This window comes from Oryctolagus cuniculus, chromosome 10 (genome assembly GCF_964237555.1).
Source record: "Oryctolagus cuniculus chromosome 10, mOryCun1.1, whole genome shotgun sequence".
Taxonomy (NCBI): domain Eukaryota; kingdom Metazoa; phylum Chordata; class Mammalia; order Lagomorpha; family Leporidae; genus Oryctolagus; species Oryctolagus cuniculus.
This window is the reverse complement of record NC_091441.1, coordinates 65,379,288-65,402,864: the sequence shown is the minus strand read 5'-3', so window position 1 is coordinate 65,402,864 and position 23,577 is coordinate 65,379,288. Positions and strand designations below refer to the sequence as shown.

General features: G+C 42.9%; 1 protein-coding gene across 5 annotated transcripts in view; it reads right to left on the bottom strand.

Moving 5' to 3' along the window:
- Window positions 1–23,577, bottom strand: part of PTPRM (protein tyrosine phosphatase receptor type M) — an 869,082-nt gene that overhangs the window by 163,475 nt on the left and 682,030 nt on the right. For 3 of the 5 annotated variants that reach the window (XM_008261054.4, XM_051852140.2, XM_051852141.2), the window contains 4 exons: window positions 14,622–14,773; window positions 11,426–11,500; window positions 11,175–11,201; window positions 6,337–6,524 (listed from right to left, as the gene is read on the bottom strand). In XM_008261054.4, the coding sequence (XP_008259276.1) occupies window positions 6,337–6,524; window positions 11,175–11,201; window positions 11,426–11,500; window positions 14,622–14,773 (442 nt within the window). The remainder of the gene's footprint in view (window positions 1–6,336; window positions 6,525–11,174; window positions 11,202–11,425; window positions 11,501–14,621; window positions 14,774–23,577) is intronic. The other 2 variants (XM_008261055.4, XM_008261057.4) reach the window with 1 other exon arrangement.

Below are 23,577 nucleotides of genomic sequence, written 5' to 3'. Positions count from 1 at the left end.
TCAGGCATTCGTGGGGTAAAGTGGATGGCAGCTGTCTGTCTGTCTGTGTCTATCTCTGAAATAATAATTTTTAAGGCCCTTCGGGGACTACAGAAGGGGAGCAACTCAGTCATGCAGAGTTTCTGCCCCCTTGTCCCCAGCACAGCTTGAACAACATGTAGCTAGCACTCAGGCTGTGGGAGCAAGAGGCATGGAAAGGGCCTTGCACGCCTGTGTCTAGGGCAGGGTCTACTGGTTCAAGGATGAGCTGCAGGACCACAGTGAATGTCTTGTGTCAACTCCAGGTGACCAAGGCCAGGAGTCTGCTGGGCAGGTGGCTGAACCCCATAGTCCCTGTAGGGTACAGGCGGGCCCTTTCTCTTCGGGAAACTCACGGCCTTCTCCCCAAGGGGTTGGCACCGCCTGCTCTTTACCTTTTGCCCTTTGCTTGGAGGGAGAAAGACTCGGCTCCTCTCTAGTAGCAACGTAAACAAACTTGTCCTTTCCGCTCTTTCTCCTGAGACCCCTGAACGTTTCTCTGCCGACAACATGCCATTTTCTGTTCAGTTCAGCATGTTTACTTCTTTATTGTGATTCATGTCTGAGTTTCTTTTGAATCAAATTATTGCATCTCCCTGGTGAGAGGTGCCATATGACTATCTTGTTAGAACAAAATCAAATAAAAAAATTTGCACCGCATGCCGCTCTGGCTCATCCCCGCCACATGTTCCCTCTTGTTTGGACACACTTCTCTCTGCTCTTTGATCGGTAATGAATCCTTCCGGTGTTTAGGCCAAATCGCAGGCTTTGCCGTCTTGGAAAAGGTAAAGAAGAATGGGTTGTAACAGAATTGACAGAGAGGAAGGCACCATTCAAAACGATTTCACATCCTGGAGGACTGCTTTTTCCTGATCCACATAGACTGAGGAAACCCAGGAGAGTTACAGCCACCAGAGCCATTCTTTCTGCTGCATCCCCAGAGACATGGCTGCACCATAGTCATGCTTGGCTTCAGCAAGGATCGCCTGCATTACTCAGCATTTTTGAAGAGGGAGAGAGAAACAGAAAAATATACTTTCTGTCTTTCTTTGACTTATTTCTATATTGTTACCTTTCAAGGAATTCCTGTGTGCCTTGTGCAAATAATACTTAGAAAACAGAGCTGCTCATATTAAATAGATCCCTATCTGGCTATGGGGGTGAGATTCCTATTCTCTGAGTCTTTCTCCTTTTCTTACTGTGTCTAGAAGAGTATCAGGGCTGGCGCTGTGGCGCAGTAGGTTAAAGCCCCAGCCTGTGGTGCCGGCATCCCATAGGGGTGCCGGTTCATGTCCCGGCTGCTCTTCTTCTGATCTAGCTCTCTGCTGTGGCCTGGGAAAGCAGCAGAAGATGGCCCAACTCCTTGGGCCCCTGCACCCTCATGGGAGACCTGGAGGAAGCGCCTGGCTCCTGGCTTCGGATCAGCTCAGCTCAGCTCAGACTGTTGTGGTCATTTGGAGAATAAACCAGTGGAATGGAAGACCCCCCCCCCCCAACTTTCTCTGTCTGTAACTCTTTCAAATAAATAAAATTTTTTTTTAAAAAATAGAACAGTATCAAAACTTTCCAGTGCATCACAATGCCCTTCACGCTGGGAGCTCTGACACACCTTGTATCCCTAGGTTCCCCTGTGACACAGGTACACAGAATGGTGGCCATTTCCCTAAGTGTGTCCCACCCTCTTCCCCCTTCTCCTGACCAACTCTCACTCATCCTTTGAGGAAAACAGTCTTGCCCAGGCCTGGCTAAGGTGCTCCCCCAGTGGCTTTCAAAGCCATCTTTGCACATCTCCGGGGTGGGGGTGGGGCAGAAGGGAGGGGTGTGGTCTGCACAGTTAGCTTCCTTAAGCAGCGGTGGTGGGATGGGGGTGGGGAGGGGGAGATGTTTGTGGGTCTTCTCTGTATCCCAGGCACCAAGTGCAGTGTACAGTCTGTAAATTCACTGTTCCCCCCAAATGCTACTGTGCCAAAAATATCCATGCAGTTGATATTTTAAGAGAACTCTGTGTTCCACAGTTACACTATTCCTTAGAACTTTCCCGAGATACGGAATTATCATTTTAGCAGCAATAGATGACAGCATATATTTTAACATACTTATTTTTCTCAGTTTGTAAGCTCTTAATCCACAGAACCAAGCCTATAAATTCTTCAGTTACTTTGAAGGGGAACTTTTGATCACATACAATATAGGATAAGGGAATTAGCTAGCCCATGGATGAGCAAAAAGCACTGACCACTTTCCACACTGGGTGGCTCTGCTACACACCAGAGACACAGATGCGCTGAGGCCTCAGCAGAATCCGGGTTTCCTCTGAGGAATGCAGCGTGCAGCTTCCGTCTTTGCTCTTTCTATAGCTACTACTTTTTCTTCTAGCAGCTTGAATGAAACGAGAGCCTACTGGATGCCAGATACCGTTCTGGTATTCATAAGGCATCAAAAGATGTAATCTTTTCACAGTCTTATGAGGCTGACACCATCATTATTTTCAGCTGAGGCCCAGAATGGCTAGACAGGTTGCCCAAGGTCACACAGCTAAGAAGCCGTGTGAATACAGGCAGCCTGGCGCCACTGTCTGTGTCCCAAGCCAGTGTCTTTCAGCATCTGATCCATGAGCTGACCCCACTGAGTGGCCTGGGGCGTCCCACTGCACCAGTTAGCACTCCAGGAGCCTGTCTCCGGGCTGTGCTCCCAGGAAGGACGCAGGTGTCACAACATGCCTGATCGAGCTATGTGTTGCTGGAACGTCTAAAATCTCAAGGAAAATTTCTGAAGAATTTTCCAGATTTACAGCAGGATTAAAAACTCTGTGGGGTTTGGAGAGACAGTAGATCAGGAATGACTGCAGCCTAGGACCTACCGCTGCACTGTCAGCTTCCCAAAGCTTGGCTGTGGCTCCAGAAAGATTTTGGATTCAAAGACACACACAGGTAAGGCTGGCGAGGCCAGGACCTCAGGGCTTCAGGTGAGAGGCTACTTTAGGAGGTGGGCCCCTCCCCCAGCAATCCCCCTCCACCACCAAGGCTCTTCCCCCCCCAGGTACTCTGTCCCTCCAGGGTCCCTGGCAACATCAGCAGTACCTTAATTAGGGTAGAAGGGTGGGTGAGGGGGAAAGAAGCAGATATTGAGTGCTCCTTTTGTCCCTAACAAAATCTTCTGTTTTGAATTTCTCCCAATAGCTGCTTCCCATTTGTCCCTGCTTTTCTTCCTAGTACGAGGGTTTTTTTTTTTTTTTTTAATGATTTTCCCCTTCTTTTTACTTTTTTTTTTTTAATTGATAATGGTTTTGGAGTTTAAAAGCATTTGTTTTTTAAACAATGCTTTCTGGTCACTTCCACAGTCTCCACGGCAGGCGTGGCTACATCAAATTACAGCTTCCGGGTCGCTGAGGCTGCCTGAGGCTGCGCAGGATTCAGGGTTTGCTGGTGTCCAGTTGATGGAGGCACGTTTTTCCAGCTGCTCTGCAAAGCCTGTTTCCTGCTCCTCCACGCTGACTACAGCGCCTCTCAGAAACCACTGTTTCTCAGATGAAGGGCATCTTCTGCGTGAATAGCAACTGAACAGGCTACAGAACCCAGACTACCTCCTAACTTCTATGTGACATGTTACACATTGGATCAACCTGAAAATCATGTTTTTGTGCTTCATGAGGGGATGTTTTGGTACTTAAATTGCTCATAATTTCTCACTTTAGCCTGTCAGTGCCTTGCAATCATGTTTCCTTTCTTCATGTTGGTAAAAAATAAGCAGCAGCCCCAGGATTATGACTTTCAGCTGTGTATCCATTGACGCTTTCACCCCATCAACATCTTCCAACCTTGAATGTGCTGGCTATATGTTGGTATGTTGGTATCTTCCAACCTTGACTGTGCTGGCTGTATGTTGGTATGTTGGTATCTTCCAACCTTGAATATGCTGGCTATATGTTGATAGGTGGTTTTTAAACAGTCACTCTGCTTCAAAGTCAGTCTTTCCTTATAAAATGTGTACCATATTTCTACATACCTTGCGACTCTGACCTGAGTGCTAAATACTCTCCTAACCTATTTATCCACAATGTTCATTCCAGAAATGACTTCATTCCTGAACTGAGTGAAGACATTTCAGTATACTCTTTTAGTATATAGTTGTTGTAGTTTTGTAAAATTTTTTACTCTCTTTTGCTTTTTTTCTTATTTGGTTTAATTTTTCCAACATTAAGAGTTATAAAACAATCCTAGGTGTTTCCATGGGCAAGTGTGATGACTATTTTTTTTCCTTTGAATGAGTTGCAGTGCCATAATATTTATTTACTGAGAGGATACATTTATAAACATTTTAACATTCTATAAAGTGGACTAGAAATATTTATAGTTTTATGGGCAGGACAGTATTTTATCCTTAATTTATTTAAAAAGAGGCACTATTTGTGTAAATCTCAACTGTGGGATATTTCTTGCTTTAAGGGAAAGAAGTAAACCTCTTATACTGAAAAAAATGCTTTCTGATCACTGAATAGCTTTTTGAAATTTATTAATGGATATAACATTTTATTTCAAAGTATAATAACTTCTAATGAACTGCCAGTCACAGTATACTTAAAATGGGTATAAAGTATTGCAGTTTGATCTTTTAAATCGTATTTCTTCAGGAGATCTGAATATGAAATAATTTTCTGCGTGTTTTCAAATAGACATCAACTACAGTGGGTTATAGGAATTCTTAAGTAGGTATTTCTAGATAGTCCATGAAAAATAGGACTCAGGCCCTTTTGTGAATTGTTATTTGAGTCTCTAACTAATCTCTGACATTAACATCTTTAATAAACATTTGAGCAATATCTGCATTCAGAATTGGATAGAACTGAGACATCATCCCTATTCATTAGGCTTATATTTTCTCAATAACCTAATTTTGTCTTTCATAAGATATTAATGCTTTTGGAAGTCTTACTCTTAATCCTATTAATTCCTAAGCTAGCCTTTAAAAGTGCATGAGGAAATATGCAAAGGCAGTCAATTTCACTGAATTATACATTGAGCAGCTAAAGGTAAATCTAAGAATTTCAGGCTTATTAAAATGTAGAACTTCCTTCGAAAATATTCTCTGGACTGAAATCCAGCCCTTGGGGCATGGTTTGGATCAGTTTCCTTGGCTTTGCCGCCTTCTGTGCTGAGGTCACTGGCAATGTACCAGGATGCACACATTAGCAGAGAAAATGTGTCTATCTGTCTGCTTTGGACCAAAGACCTCCTCCTAAAAGCACAGCAGTAGCAAGGCCAATATTGGTACCAGGTGTTGCACACTGGATGCCATAATGAGCACTAGATGATCAAGACTGGAATGAGAGCTAGACCTAAGACAATGTAACCTCTGGGGTATAACATTAAGTCTGACGAGTGTGCCCACAAGAAGAGGGGAAACAGAGTTGGAAACTGATATGCTTTAAGACAGGTGAGGAGCTGATTTAAACAATACTTGAATTCTGGACAAGATGCTTCCCAGCCATGAGCTAGTGAGGTACATATGGAACCAGAAACACATCCTGAGATTTAAAAAACCACTTACCTGTCCAATCCTATCATTACTCTAAGTATACTACTTCATCGATGACCATAAACAGAGCAGTCCAAGCTTTCTGCCTTGTCCCCCTACACAGACACACCCTCAGGTGATGGTGAGCTTCTCTGAATCAGACTTGCTCAAGACAATCAATCAACTCTCAGTTCGTGAACGACCTTCCAACAGAAATAGCTGTTGGCAGAGGCTGTGAAGGATTAAGCCTTGCATTTTACATAGAGTTGAAGAATGTCACCTTTCCGGGAAGTGCCCACAACAACTGTCCATGCGAGAATCCAGACAGCAGCATGCTCTCTGGGCTGATAGACAATAACAGCTGTTGTCAAAGCCACGACAGGAGCCAGTGTCTTCATTGATAATTTCCCAACACATGACATCACTGGTTAGTCTGTAACTGCTTTAAGTGAATAGTTTCTTCCTGAGATACCATCTATAAAATTATTGGGACTTAAAATCGCACTTAATTACATGAAATGTCAAGGAGGGTGATCAAGAAAGGGGAGATGACAGCCTGGTGGACCCCTATCATCAATGCACATTTTTGCAGAAAATGGTAAAAGCTCTTCCTTTTCCATCCGACGCCCATGAGTGAATGCCTTGGTAACAAGTGTTGGACGTGGATGCATGGATGAAAGACCTGATCCCTCTCTGCATCTCTCTAGGCTGCCTGTGGCTCGTGGAATGAGTTGGGAGCACAGCACCTGGCCCCATGTTCAGCGAGAAACTGGTAAAGAACTCCGACGAGGAGCTCGTGCTCACCTCGTATTCCTCCTTGAAGCCGTAGCCCTCGGCACACTTCATCTGTGTGATGTGTTGCAGGAGATCCGCCACCCGGATGGCGGGGTGAAGCTGCCCGGTCTGGTAGGGCACGTCTGTCTGCTCGCGCTTCTTGTAAGTGTGGGACTGCACCAGGCTGCTGGTATCGCTGGCCATTGTGTGGGTCTCATCTGGGGAAAGAAGGCCGATGGGAAAATGAGGGAGATCCAGAAGGCAAGGTCAAGATCACTGAGAATGCTAAGAAGCTGGCTGCTGAGGTCCCTCAACCTAAGGCTGCGGTAATCACTACGATGACTCAGCAAAAAAGAAAAGTTAAATGTTCAGAAATTTCAATGGGATTGGCAATACTGATAGGAAGGAGGCAGAAATCGTTGCTTTTACAAAGCAGTCCAAACGAGATATTGCTTTCACAAAGCTAATTGAGAAGAGTCTTTTAGCCTTTCCGTGCTGAAGTTTGTAGAAGTTTCAGTCTGAAACTTCATCAAGACCTGGGGCAAAACTGGTCTTGGGTTCCTCCAAACATTAGATTGCTAGTTTTTATGATGAAGTAAATACACTCTGTACAGATGTTGTATGAGCAAAAGAAAAGTGCACAAAATGGTTTGGCTTATAAAGCTAGCAATGGAAACGTGGAAATTAAAGCAGCATGGTGTCAATAAACGGGAATTTAGTTTGGGGATAACGTTTTGATGAGTCACTTTGCATGCTCTGGTATCTGAAAGGCTGACAAGATATTGTGGACCAACACAGCAAACATGGAATGTTCTACAAGCGTGAACATGCAGGCCAGCACAGGGTGCCACCAGCTGGCTTCTTCAGAATCTACAGGTTAGACACACACTCCCACTCCCTCCGCGACCTTTCCATGGGGCGAATCGGGGAACTTACCATTTATTGGCACTTTTAAGAAGATACATTTCAGGAGAAAAGAGGAGGAGAAAAAGGAAACAGGGCATAAGCAATAGTACTGTGTGAAGAATTACAGGTAGTTTTTATATTGTGCTTTAAATTTCTGGTTAAGTTTTCTGTTTGGAGGTGGTCAGAGGGCAAAACCTCAAGTCTCCCACCACGTGGGGATGGAGGTATTTAATTTGAACACTCAATAATAAAAAGGTTAAAATCAGTGTCATAGTTGCTCTTCATTTCCCCATGAACCAAGTAATGACTAAACAAGGCATATTTGTATTCAATACATCTTTGTTGTTTACATTTCTTGAAGAAGTCAACCAAATTGTACTACAAAGTTAAAGTCAAAATTTGGTCAAACAAGCCTAAAGAGACTGTATTTTCATGGGCTACTAGTAAGTTAGATGAATGAACTGCAGAAAATGATAGCTATTAAAAATGTCTTGCGGGAAAGTGCTATTAGATTAAGAAGTCCACATTCTACAGGTTAATTCATTGTAATGCTGAATCCCTTTAACTGTTTTGTGATTGAGGATGGGCATCATTAAAATACAAAGCTAAAATCACTTTAAATAAGAATATTATATAAATACTGATTTCAAGGTATAAAGAATTAAAACGCATAGAAAGGATACGCTCAATTTTTCAAAATTACCATACTGTTTTTCAGTAGGGAATTCAGCTCTCCTTTTTGGTTTTAGTTTTTTTACTGAGAGGTTCGGCTCCAAAGGCCATTTAGTGTTGGGGTGCTCAATGAGTTGGGCCTGGTTTTGGAACCTCATTTCTGTCTGCATTGCAAAGCACCTGAGATGCATGGTATGAAAGGTGGTACACAAGTGTATAGCTATGTTGCTTTGCTGAAATGGCACCTGGATCACTACAAGGTGGCTAAAGACACAAAGACAAAATAAAAAAGGGTGGTAAGTTGACTTTATGATTTTCTTTCATTTGGATTTGCTTTGAAATTCAGCAATTCATAGGTTCCCATTTTCACAGTCACCCATAAACCTGGGAATTGTCACATCAGATTTGCTTGCTGGCAACTGCCAGGCTTTGTCGACTGGGACCCAGGATCCCTGCTGAAGGACTGAATCCCTGGAGTGTTCAGGTGCTCCAGCAGGAAGCCCTGCTCTTCAGGCTAAAATAAATGGAACATTAATTAGTTTCCCCTCTGTGCCTCTCTTGTTCTCTCAGTTTTGTGCCTTATGGGACGAACATAATTAATACGCTCTCCACTGTGGGCTGACCTCCTAGGCTTCCCCTAAATGATTCAGGCCTTTCACTTGGATACACCAGCAACCTGGTGATGCTCAGATCCCAGACCTGGGTATTTTTGGAAGTTTTAAATCCACAGAGCTACAACCACTGTCACTGTTGTACATAATCTTCCCACACTGCACTATGACACCTTGGCCTCATTACCGGCGTGGAACATGTCTTAACGCATTTAAAACGCCTCCAAGTCCACCCAGGAAGAGCCTGCTGCTATCTAGTATGTACATACTGAAGAGGGGATAGGTTTCTCAGGCAACATCTGTTATGAAATTGGGTTACCTCTACTATTAGAAATTCTTGATTCTGCTTAAAAGAGTGATTAATCAAGTTTCCTTTGATTCTTAAAAAATATGGCTGACAAAATATTAATTTCCTATATTTATTAAAAACTACCCCCTAAGATTTTTTAATTAAAAATATCGAAGAGGAAATGCTTGCTGCTTATAGTTCTGATGGTTTTCTAGGAATTGAATATTAATTCTACCTATGTTTTTAATGAATTATCCTGAATTTTTAATAAGCTGGTTGGAAAAATCTGAATTACAATGAATGTTATATGTTTTGATATGGGAGAGGTTCCACCTCCCATATCCCACACCCCCATATCCATCCATCTATCCACCCATCCAGGTATTGATCTTTGCAAGCAAATGAGGTAAGGATATACTAAAACTCTGTGTGTTGGATCTGGGCACCTAAGCATGTGAGGATAAAAGATAAAGGTACCAGAGGATTTGATAATGCCCAGCGCTGATTCATAACAAAGCATTTCTTCTTTTCTTAATGCAAATTATAGCTGCTACCATCTCCTGGAAGGGCCAGAGTAGATACACAGCTTGTCTTCCTTCCATGGCTTCAAGTGTTAACCTCACCAATTCTTCTTATGCAATATGCAGCGTCTCATTTGCAGCCAGTAAGCTGTAAGGAACACAGTTCCCAGGTACTGCTGTTGGTGACTTTGGTACACACATAAGCTATACAGGGTCAATGTATGTCTCGCTGGTGGACATTCTCATGATGTGCGTCACTTTTGCTACCTGAATTGTCCGTTCAACTCTCTTCCTTCAAGAAGCCTAACCAACTTTTATGAGGCCATTAGTGTTCATAATAACAAAGCAGCAACTTTAAAAAAATGTTATTTGTTTAATAAGCTCAATCTTCATCCTGCTGTGAAATCTGCTCGGTCTCGTCCTTCTAACGACCTGCATCTCAGTTCCTCCCCACTCACAGCTCCATCAAGGTCAGAACCTTGGGATCGGAGGTCCCCACAACAACAGAAATGGCAGATTTTCACCTCAAAAGACTCTGCAAATGACATCTGCAGATAGCTTACATTGTTTGGGTGCCGGTGAGTAGCCTGTCACCCCACTTATGCAAAGAATAAGACTGAAGGTTTCTTTCTCTTCCAGTTGGTAAAAAGCAGGGGGTGGTAGCTGGCTTTCATGGGTGCAAAATTAAAGAATTCGATTTTATGTCTACTCCTACATTCCTGTCTTGGTTCTTTCTTTTTCCTCAAGCAACAAACTTGCTTAAGCCCAAAGAATGTTCAGGAAAATACAAATTACCCTCTACACAAAAATCCTAACAACTTAGAGAAAAGAGAAGCACAGGGGGAAAAAATTATGTTGCAAAGAGATAAAACCTTTATAAAGAGAATCAGGAAGAAAGTCAAACAGCTGAGGATGGAACTCTGGCTACGATGAATCGTTATATACCTGGAAGTCGTTTGTGTTGTGCTCCTTCTCGGTAAGGTTAGTAGTAGAAAGAGAACACAGCCGTGATAGACTCGGGTTATTTGTGCGTCTCAGATGCAACAGTAGCGCATGCTTGTGTGGTTATCACAGCCAGCTAATGCCATTTCTCCTCACCCTTCTGATATGGGACAAACGGGAATTTTTGTCTGTAACCCCCTGCTGGGAATATTTCATACTTCAAATGCATTCTGCCCACATGGGCTGACATTTTAGTACATTTCTCGTGACATCTGACACATGATAAACCATCTGAGGATGAAGTGCCGTCTTGCCATTCGCTGCTCAGAACATCAGCTCCTTGGCATTTCCACTGTGTGACAGACACTGCAGAATGCTGGGGTAGGGAGGGGGCACCCCGAGTGGCTCCCAGGTTGGGGAGGGGGCCCAAACTGTTGTGATCATTTTTCTGTGTAACATTTGGCATCATTAGAAAAAAAATGCTCTTTTGAAATGGAAGTCCTTGGTGCTTAGCAGTAAGTGAAAATAAGAAGCTATTTTCACTTTTAAGACTATTACGATGGACAGAATTCAGCTTTTGGAAGTACACAGCTGAGGGGTGATACTTTTTTTTCTCCCTGGTTTCAGACCTAACTTTAAATTCTGACCATGGAAAGGGAGAATCCTGGGGCTGGGCTTGTCCCTGGGAACCTTGTGGAATTGTCCCCAACATACATGCAGGAAACCCTTCTCGTCACTGGAGACTCCTTTAGGAAGTTTTCATCATCTACCCCCACCCCCTCCTCCCAGAGCCAACTCGCCACCCCCACCCCATCCCAGCGCCCTTATCATCCCTGAGCCGTCCAGCCTTAGCACTCCAGTCTGCTACAGAGCGGCACTGACTACCTTGCTCCTGCCATAGACTGTGGGAAAGGGAAATGTTCTCACCTAGAATTGCAGTTGGCACAAATGGATCTGTCATACATCGTAAGCAGGTCAATGCAGAGAAAGTAAAAAGAGAAAGAACAGTAAATGACTGTGAAAGATCCCCCGACCTCCCGTTAGAAAGCCTTAGAAAGCCTTGGGTGAAACAGAGCCAACAGCGTAAGCTCCCAAGCACTGCGCTAGCGCGGGGGGGCTGAGAGAGCTGGCTGCTTAAGGGGGCCGCGAAGACATGAAGCCATGGAAGGACCCGTTACCTGGGTAATAGGAATTAGGCACCGACGTGCTCAGTGTGTTGGTTTTCATCGTAAAGGACGATGGTGAGGACACAGCTGTAAATGAAAGAAGGGCTGGTCAGCGGCTGTAGGGAGGTAAGACCCAGATACACGCGTGGCCGGGGACAGCCGTGGCGACTGCACATGCGTGTGGACGCCTGAGGTGAAGAAGTCACCAGATTCCCCGAATCTACCCGGTAACCACCTCCACTCTTGGGTGTCTCTGGCCGGTTCTTTGGTCTTTAGAGGACACGCACCCTTTTGCTACCGAACGACTTTTCCTCCGCCACAAATGAGGGAAAAACCTGCAACCAACCATGCCCACCATGTTGAACACAGAATTTAATCAAACCTCTGTTTGGACTCCTAGCCTTTGCTCGTTCTGCTGCCACATCAAGCTGAATTTTTACAAATAAAAGCAGACGAGGCATGTGTTTACAAATGGCTTTTGAAGAACGTTCTGAATGTCAGTGTGTTGGAAGCTTGCTAAAGCTTTTCCTTCCTCATATACCTGATATTTAGAGACTCTTCCTCATTGCTATGACTTGGTTTGTGAAAAATGCAGGTGATAGTCCATACCGTTCTCTTAGTCTCTAAAATCCTTACAGATACACTTGCTTTTTTGAAATATTTCTGCAAAACACTCACCACTAGTATACTTTCTCTTCTTTCCTGTTATTAAGAGGGAAAGTCAGTTCTATCCAATTTATCTGATTCCATTAAAAATGGATATTTCCTGTGTTAAAATTAGTCTTTTAAATCTCTTTAATGTCTTAATTGATTGATGTTTTGAAAACACTTTCATTTCTTTAAAAGTAAGGATTTGAATACTCCAAGTGCTTCAACCAAAGTCTAAACCTTCACTCCTCTGCAATAGTTATACGATTTATTTCATGCTGTGTTCCTGATGAGAACACTACCATGCAATTACGTCATCCTATCGATGCGTACCCCTTCCAATCCCTGTGGACACTACAAGCTAGAATTCTCCTGATGACAGGTTAACCTGCTGTAGTTTGCAAGAGTCATTCCTTTAGAACAGTGCTTGACTTGCATTTGTAATTTTAAAGTGCCGAATTGGTACAAAACAGAACCAGGACCAGAACTCAGGCTGCCTATCATTTGTAAGATATTTTTCTAAAATAGAGAAGGATCACATTTATAATCTATGTTTCTGATAAGCTGCCAGGAAAAAAAGAGAGCAATTGATGAAATCAATAACCAAAAAACAAAAACAGAAATAAAACGACAGCAACAACAAAAAAACCCAAACCCGAGTACCTATAAAATATGTAAGGGCCAGGGAGAATAACCTCTTTATTACCTTAGACATTTCACATGGTTGGTAACAATGTGCAAAGAAGATATAAAAGCACTGATTATTTTACCTTGCTGTTAAAATAAGATGCATCAAAATATTGTTTTTAGTATAAAATATATATTTCTTTTTATAGCATATTGCAGTTGATGGTACAACTCATAGTTGCCTTGAGGACAGATTATTCTCCACTCTGACAAATGTGCTTATGCTTGGTTTTAAATCTTCCAATTTTGGGGCCAGTGCCATGGCTCACTTGGTTAATCCTCCGCCTGTGGTGCCGGCATCCCATATGGGTACCAGGTTCTAGTCCCAGTTGCTCCTCTTCCAGTCCAACTCTCTGCTGTGACCCGGGAGGGCAGTGGAGGATGGCTCAGGTGCTTGGGCCCCTGCACCCACAAGGGAGACCAGGAGGAAGCACCTGGCTCCTGGCTTTGGATCGGCATAGTTCTGGCTGTAGCAGCCATTTGGGGGGTGAACCGATGGAAGGAAAACCTTTCTCTCTGCCTCTCTCTCTCTCTCACTGTCTAACTCTATCTGCCAAATAAATAAATAAATCTTCCAATTTCATAAGCTTCTAGCACTTTCTCCTAATCTGAAAAGATCTTATACATACCTCCACCCTTTTTATAATAGCTGTGGGACTCTCTTGTTTTACAGGCGTTAAGAGAGTGGTATGATAAGGCTCACCACCAGGGTCACTCCCAAGGGATGAGGTGTGATGAGACCTTCTCTTAGCTCAAACAGTGGGAGGAGGAGTGGGGGTTTGGCCCAGTCCACATGAGAGTGTCTGGGGTCGAGTTCTGGCTCTATTCCTGATTCCAGCTTCCTGCTAATGGGCACTCTGGGAGGCCGCAAATGACAGCTCAAGTGCTTGGGCCCCTGCCACCCAACTGAGAGACCTGGATCAAGTTTCTGGCTCCCAGCTCTGGCCTGGCACAACCCTGGCCATTGAGTGCATTTGGGAAGTGATGCAGTGAATGAGAGCTCTGCCTCTGTCTCTCTACCTCTCAAACAAAATATAAAATAAAATAAATAAAAACTAGGAGGAGGGTGAAAAATCCTTTTTTCTCCCCTGTGGTATTTATGGAGGGTAGGCACAAAATAATCCCCGAAAACAGATCAGCCAAAGTATAAACAAATGTTGCAACTTTGAACTTGATGAAGGTGTGTCCTGGCCCACAGAGTGGGCAAGATAACGGGGGCTCCCTCTGGGCTCTTGAGAGCTATTGCTCCTCTTGTACTTCATATAGTCAATCTAATTGTTAGTTTCCCAGAATAATGCCTTCTACCTGGATCACAGGTGTAGTGGGGTAAGGTATTAGCTGAGCTTGGTTTACCCACCTGGTGTGAAGTGTTAAGACTTGGGAAGTTGAAATACAGTTTAATTTATTAATTGCTACTAATAGCCTATAATAAAAGCTGAACCTGTCTACTAAACAAATAAACAATTAACTTGTTACTGCCATTTAGGGAACTGTTTTATAACAGGCTTCCTTGGGTAATTCCACACCTGGCTTGCTTACAAATGGGATCTAAACAACAAAAAGGATGATGAGAAACAGGTGCCTTCCCACTGGAGCGACTCAAGGCTTCATCACATTAATGTTCTCAAAATCTTACAGAAACTTCAGTGTGGTTTCCTGCGCTCTCTGATCTGCTCCTATATCCCCGGGACAACATCACTGCTAAGCAATCCACAGCGCGTGGAGTTTTCAGGATCACTTAAAGTAACTGGAGAAACCAACAGGGCACAAGAATTCTTTAGGAAGTTCTTGTATCGGTTTAATCACCCAGTGCTATACAGAATCCTGGAAAGCTAGAGAGAAGCATGAGAAGCCAAGTACTATGTGCACTTACACCTCCCATTCAGATTGTGCGTGTCCATGAATGAGAAGGCCTCGTCGCAGTTGGTGCCTTGCTCAGCATAGCTCTTGTCCATGGAGTTCACCATCACAGTCATCTCCTGCCGGGTGCTGCTCATCGTCTCCTTCCGCTTCTTGGCCAGTTTCCTTAGGACAGAGAATTCAGTCGTGTAGATACACATGGGAATGGACAAGGGGAATTTTGTGCCTATGCACTGGCCAACGTTCAGGAATAATTTCTTCTCAATTAACGATATTCAATGAGTCATTTATTTCTGGTGCCTTCTATAAGGCAGCCAGCTTGCCAAGTTGCATCCATGGGAATGTGAAGCATTCACTGCCTATCCTCAAAGAAACCACGGTCTAAAACATTGTGTTTCTCCTACTAGATAACCTAAATTAAAATGGCCAATGATCCTAGAACAACAAAGTCATCTCCTGCTTACTAATATGCTCTAGAGTCAGAAACTGGTACTAAATAATTGTGTACATTTCCACACGCAGTGTCAAAAAGATTTCCTCTAGAAAATATTTACCAGGTAATACTGAAATACATACTCCTTGACTTGATCTTGGGTTTCTGTTGCAATAAACCAATGCAAGTTGGAAATATTATAAATCCGTATTAGATATTTCATAAAGACCAAAGCGAAACCAGCATAAACAGATAGCTTTATTTATCTTACCATCAGAGGTTGTTTTATGCATCCAAGACAAACTGGAATCAGAGCTGCTTCGGAAGAAGAGATCATGCTTCTAACCCACAGAAGCTCACAGCTCAGCAGCATAGCACACTGGATAGCCTCAGCTGTTGCCCTGTGATCACGGGACTGAGTGGGAGCTGTACTCACTACTCCTGCCCAGTACCCCAAGAGGGGATTGGACCACACAGGGCTAGCCCCACGAAAATTAAAAATTCAAGATCTGAAGTGTGGTTTCTACTTAACGTGTATCGCTTTCAGACCATCACAAAATTGACTGAATCCTCATGAACTGGGTACTACCTGAAATCCAAGAATTAATCTAAAAGGCACATGGTGAGAGTAAGGAACAAAACCAGGTGAGGAGTGAAGAAAGTGTCACTGGAGTTTAGTATAAAGGAGCAAAGGACAGCAGAGCTCAGGTCTCGGAAGAACCAGAGGGACATGTGTGAATTCTCAGAAGGCTGTGACACTGGACCAAATCCCAAGTCAACCCAGATTAGTTCCCCATCAAGGTTTGCAAACTTCTACAGAGCAGACAGTAAGAAAAAAGTCATGAGGCTGGCTTCCCTGGAACATTTAGCATAGCTACATCCTCACTGTTCCCTCCCTCAGTGGAAGACAGCAGAGAAATTTCCAATTGTCTTGGAGACAAAGGTTAATCCTGGCCTCTGCCTCCTGCTATCTGACCATGAAAAATTCATAATTGGAAGTGAGAGATGCCTACATGAAAGCTATAAAAACCTGAGGGAAACCAATAGACATAAACAAGTAAAACCCACTTTTTATATATCTTCCCACCAGAGGTTGCTTTTGCACCCAAGAAGACAAGAATAGAATTAGAGACACTGAAGGAGAAGGGATAAAATAAGGCTCATTAGGCTAATCCTCCGCCTGCGGCGCCAGCAACCCGGGTTCTAGTTCTGGTGGGGGCGCTGGATTCTGTCCCAGTTGCTCCTCTTCTAGTCCAGCTCTCTGCTGTGGCCCGGGAGTGCAGTGGAGGATGGCCCAAATCCTTGGGCCCTACGCCCACATGGGAGACCAGGAGGAGGCACCTGGCTTCTGGCTTCGGATCAGCGTAGTGCGCCGGCCGCAGCGGCCATTGTGGGGTGAACCAACAGAAAAGGAAGACCTTTCTCTCTGTCTCTCTCTCTCACTGTCCACTCTGCCTGTCAAAAACAAAAACAAAAACAAAAACAAAAAACAAAACAAAACAACAAACAAAAATAACCTAACACCATCGTAGCTAAGTAACTGGGTCCTGAAATATTTTAGTTTTGCTTGAGCACCTAGCAGAAGTTACAAAAGAAAATGGCAGCTATTTCTAGTAAATCTTCTTGACATTGATTGACCTGGGACACAGCAGAATTGAAAATGAGCCACATAATCAAAATTGCACCCGTATTAGGCCATTGCTAATGCAACGGGAGGCACTGAAACATTACACCATATGGGTAATCTCTATTATCATTTCCAAGTAACACATAATCCAAATGCTTTCTTGCCTGTAGTTATAATAATCTTTTATTTTCATACGTTGAAGGCAGAAGGGTTTCATTAATAAGTTGCCCCTTTTATTGCTAAAAGTTGGTGGAATGAAGATACATTTCTAAATGGAAAAATGAAAATCAGTAGGAACATTTTTGGCAGGGTAAAGGTAAGATTTGGAAGGGCCAGCCAGTGTGACCCCTGTAGGCACTGGTGCTCCTTCTCTTTCCACGTGCAGACCTGACCATAGGGCCTTCCATCTCCCAGCCGGCCATGCTGGTGTGAGAGCTGGTGTGTTCTCATGAGGTTCTCGTGAGGAGCTCTGGACAGAGGCAGCTCCAGCCTCCATCTCTATAGCTGCACTCACAGTAACACATTTTCTCTCCACTTCTAAATCTGCCAGTTCACTGGAAAAACAGTCTTAGGCCAGGTCTCCTCAGGAACACTGAAGTGGAGAATTGCAATAATTAGCTTTGGAATTCAGGCAAAATGCCCACTTTCTGCTTACATTTCTTTGCTTTGGACTGATTTAAGCAGATAATTGCCTCAATACTCTTTTTTGTTCTGCCTATAATAGAGAAGTAGAGGCAACTTTCCCAGTTCTGCTTGAATTCCTCCAATCCTAAAGGTTAGGAAATGACAGTATCAGTGTCCTTCTTGTACTGCTATTGTTGTTGAGGGTGGGGGGGGAGGTGCACACCCCAATAAAAGCGAGGCTTTTATGGAAAACATCTTTCTCATCTTCCACTTGCAGGAAATCATTTCAGAGAGGTCCCACTAACATGTCATTGTTGATCTTCCTTAGCCACTTGAAAATTCCATTCAGGATCCCTGAGAGCATGCTCAAGTCAAACAGAGGTCAAGTCAAGACTACAACTTCATGCTCATATCCATTAAACATGTACTGTATGTCCAAGGACCTCCTTGAAAACATGGCTTCCAGCGACCTCAGCAAGCCTTCCTGCTTTAACCTTTGAGCACATTTTACACTCATCAGATATTCCAAACATGAAAGTCTCACTGGCTTCAGGCAGGTAATGTAACTGAGGGAAACTGTGTAAGACCTTAGGGAGCTCTGGAGACTGCAGAAAAAGAGGGAAAGCAGTGACTTAGCTCCCATAGACTGATGTCTTAGTCACTGCAAGTTTCCAGATTTTATGTCAAGTCTTAATCTTTGAACGTTGCCAACTAACTCAAATATTTTAAAAATATTTTGATTTAAAAATAATTAAAATCATTTAATTAATTTATTTTAAATTTATTTATTTGACAGGTAGAGTTACAGACAGTGAGAGAGAGAGAGACAGAGAGAAAGGTCTTTCCTTCGTTGGTTGGTTCACTCCCCAAATGGTTGCAACGGCTGGAGCTACCTATCCGAAGCCAGGAGCCAGGCGCCTCCTCCCGGTCTCCCATGCGGGTGCAGGGGCCCAAGCACTTGGGCCATCTTCCACTTCCTTCCCAGGCCACAGCAGAGAGCTGAACTGAAAGAGGAGCAACCAGGACTAGAACCCAGTGCCCATATAGGATACCGGTGCCGCAGGCAGAGGATTAACCTAGTGTGCCACAATGCTGGCCCCTAAAATCATTTAATTTAAAAATAAAATATTTTAAAAATAAAACCGTGTGTGGCCCAATTAAATAAGATTTGAGGCTACGTCTGCTGTTATATAGTTCATTGTATTGGAAGGAAGTATAAATGAACATATAGCATATAACTACTGTAGATCTCTACTCTACATGTGATCTCTCATTTATTCTTAGGAATCTGTGGGCATTATTCTTACTTTCTCTTTTACAGATGAGAAAATTTTCGAAGTTAAGTAACCTGTCCAAATAGTAGAGCTAGGACTGGACACCAGATCTCTCTGATAGAATAGGTACTGACTCTAGGACAATGAGCTATCTTCAGTAAAGAATTTTTTAATTTACATTTCCTTACAGGTTACATTATAATTATCACCAAATTTCTTTAAAGTATAAATAAATCACCCCAAAACTAAATACTATGCTTTACCCCAAAACTAAATATGCTTTGAACAAGTTGAGTCCCTAGTGTCTAACCAGAGCTTTGCACAGGGCAGGCAGCATCTGATATTCCTCTCCAACGGAATCAATCATCATCACAGCAAACCATCAGTAAAGAGGGTTTACGACAACCCATTTATCAAAAGTTCTGTGCTTGGTTAGGGAGGCTTTGAGTCATTTCCCGGGATTCTAATTTGTTCTTGTGTACAGCTCTTAGCGTCTCATCCATAATAACAGGTGTTTGAGGAAGGCTAGATTTAGAATTGAAGCTCAGTTCCAACTGTAGAAGTGGAGTTTCATCTGCTCTTCCTCAATTTTTAAAAAATTATCATTTTTAATTTTAATTAATTTTAGTTAATTCTTTATTGAAAAAGTAGCTTGCAAGTGTTTTCTCCCATTGTGTCAGACATCTCTTCACCCTACTGATTGTTTCTTTTGTTACCCAGAAGCTTCTGAGTTTGATAAAATCTCATTTGTCTAGTTTTGCTTTTGTAGCCTGTGATATTGGGGTCTTATCCAAGAAGTCATCACCTATTCTAGCCAATGTCTTGAAGTGTTTCCCCAATGGTTTCTTCTATAATCTCATAGTTTCAGGCATTACATTTAGGTCTTTGATGCATCTTGAGTTGATTTTTATATATGGTAAGAAGCAGGGATCTAATTTCACTCTTCTGCATACATACACCAATTTTGCCAGCACCATTTATTGAAAAGCTTGCCATTTCTCCAATGTATGTTCTTGGCATCTTTGTTAAAAATCAGTTGGATTTCTATTCTTTTCTGTTGTCTATATACCAGTTTTTATGCCAGCATCATGCTGTTTTTTTTTTTTTTTAATGATTGATTTATGTACTTGAGAAGCAGAGTAACATACAGAGGGAGAGACGGAGAGAGGTCTTTCATCTGCTAGTTCACTCCCCAAATGGATGCAATGCCTGGAGCTGGGCCAACCTGAAACTGGGAGCTTCCTCCAGGTCTCCCACTTGGGTGCAGGGGCCCGAGCACTTGGGCCATTTTCTACTGCTTTCCCAGGCCATCAGCAGGGTGGGAGCTGGATTGTAAGTGGAGAAGCCAGGACTTGAATCAGTGCCCATATGTGATGCCAGTGCCACAGGCGGAAACTTAACCTACTATGCCACAGCACTGGCCCCACTATACTGTTTTAATTGAGATAGCTTTGTTGTACATTTTGAAATCAGGTATTGTTAAAAGAAACTGGGAATATGTTTAATCAAAGAAGTAAAAGATCTCTACAATGAATATTATAATACATTGATGAAAGAATTGTTCATGGACACACAAAAAAAATGGAAAGATATTCCTTGCTCATGGATTGGAATTAATAATATCATTAATGGGGCTGCATTGTGGCATAGTGGGTAAAGCCACCACCTGCAATGCCAGAATCCTATATGGGTGCTGGTTTGAATCCTGGCTGCAACTCTTCAATCCAGCTCCCTGCTAATGTGTCTTGGAAAGTAGGGGAGGATGGCCCAAGTCCTTGGGCCCCTACACCCACATGGGAGACCCAGAAGAAGCTCCTGGCTCCTGGCTTTGGACCCTCTCAGCTCCAGCTGTTGTGACCATTTGGGGAATGAATCAGCAGATAGAAGTTCTCTCTCTGTCTCTCTCTGTATCTCTGCCTTTCAAATACTTAAAAAAATCAAAGAAAAAAATTTTTAAAAATTAATATCATTAACATATCTATACTATACCTAATGTATACAGATTCAATGTAATCCCTATCAAAATACCAATGACATACTTTACAGAATTAGAAAAAGCAATCATAAAATTCATATGGAATCTGAAAGATCTAGAACAACCAAAGTGATGCTGAGAGGGAAACAAAATCAAGCAGGAGAAATCATGATTCCTCTCTTTGAACCCCGGATTTCACGTAGGAACTTCTTTCTTGAGTGAAGACCACGAGAAAATCTTTGTGAATTTAATGAAATGGTCTTCTGCTGAGGACAAACCACTGAAAGTTAAAACAATGTCCTTACCAATCTTACCCAAAGACACCAGGCAAGTTATTTCTCATTCTGATTTTCAACAAATGGTTTATCTATAATATTTAAATCTCCAGACTGTGAACTTGTACGTATAAACTTTGAAGGCCCTTAGTAGTGCAGGGGGTAGGTGGGTGGGTGTCCTACAAAAATCTTCAAATATGGTCACAAAAATCAGAGAAAGGACTTGCAGGTTCCAAGCCAGCAAGAAAGGAGCTTGGAAGTCATTACTGCAGCCTAACAAGAGAAAGCCGGGCACACGAACACCCACAGCTCTTGTTAGGTCAGAGAACTGAGGTCACAGGGCAAACCACTGCCCCGCACTGCACAGTCTGAAAGGCGAACAGGGAGAGCAAAGACTTCACAAGCAGAGCCTCTGGGAGACTCAGCATCAAGTCTGGGAAAACCAAACCGCTGATGGTAGCTCAGTGTAGACGAGCCTGAGAACCAGCATCTCTGGGGAGGGCTGCTCCTGCGGGGGCTTCCAGCCTTCTGCGAGTTTTGCCTTCAGAAGCCCTACCAGGTTTTCATAGTGAAGACTGCACACCAATCTCCTCCTGCTTCCAGGAGGAGGTGGACAGTAACTGTTCTGAAATACACCAGTGCAGTCTGTTCTGAACCAGGCCTGCCCTCAACAGAAGCTCTTCTACCAGAGGCTAACCTACTAGAGTGTTATCAGAGCCTCATGGACCTGCCCAACTCCGCTCCGCTTTAACCATCCTGCCCCTGCTAAGTGCAGGGGTTGCAGGAGACCAAGAGGCATCATGAGGTCACAGTCCAGAGACACAGGCTCACTTAAGACTTGGATCTAATCACAGGGCTGTAGAACGCCTCCCCTCACACCTACCCACACATCATTAAAGGCCTACTTAACGTGATTGCTTTTACCCAATATACCACATGCAGGTATCAAGGAAAAAAACATGAGGTATGCAGGAAGGCAGAACACATAGTTTGAAGAGATAACCAGCTACAGAACCAGACTGATACGGCAGGGATGTTGGATGTAATACACTGGGAATTTACAACCACCGTGATTAGTCCACTAAAGGTTCTAATGGATAAAGTAGACAGCATCAGGACTGGATGGACAATGTGAGCAGAAAGATGGAAATTCTAAGAAAGAGTCCCAAAGAAATACAAGAGATGAAAGACACTGTACTAGAAATGAAGAGTGCCTTCGAAGGGCTCATTGGATTGGACGTGGCTTGTGGTGTGGGGGGAGAATCTCTGACCTCGAGGACAGAATAACAGAAGCTTCCCAAAAGGAAAAGCACAAAGAACAAGACTGAATACAAACCAGAACATCCAAAATCTGTGGGACAGCCACTAAGGTGTAAGTACGTGCAGTGGGAACACCAGAAGAAGTGAGGTAGGAATAGAGGGAGTGTTTAGGAGCAATAATGACTGATTCATAAAAGAAACGTCAGACACCAAACCACACATTCAGGAAACCCAGAGAATACCAAGCAGAACAAATGCCCCAAATTATAGATAGCCATATCACATTCCAACTGCAGAGACTCAAAGACAAAGAACAAATATTGAAAAAAAATAGAGGGACAAAACATCTCACCTATAGAGAAGCAAGGATAAGAATTACATTGGAAGCACTGTGCCGATCCGAAGCCAGGAACCAAGTGCTTCCTCCTGGTCTCCCATGCGGGTGCAGAGCCCAAGCACTTGGGCCATCCTCCACTGCCTTCCCGGGCCACAGCAGAGAGCTGGACTGGAAAAGGAGCAACCGGGGCAGAATCCGGCGCCCCAGCTGGGACTAGAACCCTGGGGTACTGGCGCTGCAGGCAGAGATTAGCTAAGTGAGCCAGGGCATCGGCCGCACAGTGTTGTTTAAAGATGAACGTGGATTAGTTATAAATGAATATTGCAAACTCAAGGGGAACCACTGAGGAAATTTTTTAAAAATCTAAGAAAGGAAGGAAAATGAAATATGAAATGTTCAGTGAAACCACAAAAGGCAGAAAAAGGATAGAAGCTGAAAATGAGAATAAAAAAGGATATGGCAACAAACAGAAAACAGTAAAACTACAGTAGATATTAAACAACTACAGTAATAAAAACTTTAAATGTATATTACCCAAATACAAAAATTATAAATCAGATATTATCATAGTAGATCAAAAGACAAAACCAACTACATATTATCTACAGGAAAACTATGATAAACATAAAGATACATGTAGATTAAAAGTAAAGGGATAGAAAAAGATGTACCATGCTAACACTAATCAAAAGAAAAGTTGGAAAATTCTGTATTAAATTCAGATAGAAGACTTCAGAACAAGAAAAATTACTGGGATCCAGAAAGGCATTACATAATGAAAAAATGCCCAATTCTCGAAGATTTCTTAAAAAATTCCATACCAGTAAGAGAACACTGAAATACACAAGGCAAAAAAGTGACAAAACTGCAAGGAAAAAATAGATGAATTCATTATTGTAGTTGGAGACTTCAAAACTCTTCTATCAGTAATGGGCATTTCTATCAGGAAAGGAGTTTGTTGTGAAGAATCAGTAAGGACACAGCTGAACTCAACAGCACCATCAATCAACTGTATGTAACTGACATCTCTGGAATGTTTTATCCAACAACAGCAGAGCACTCATTCTTCGCAAGCCCAGGGAATAGTCGCCAGCATATGCGGCATTCAGAACCATAAAACACACCTTTAAAAATTTAAAGTAACAAATTATACAATGAATTTTC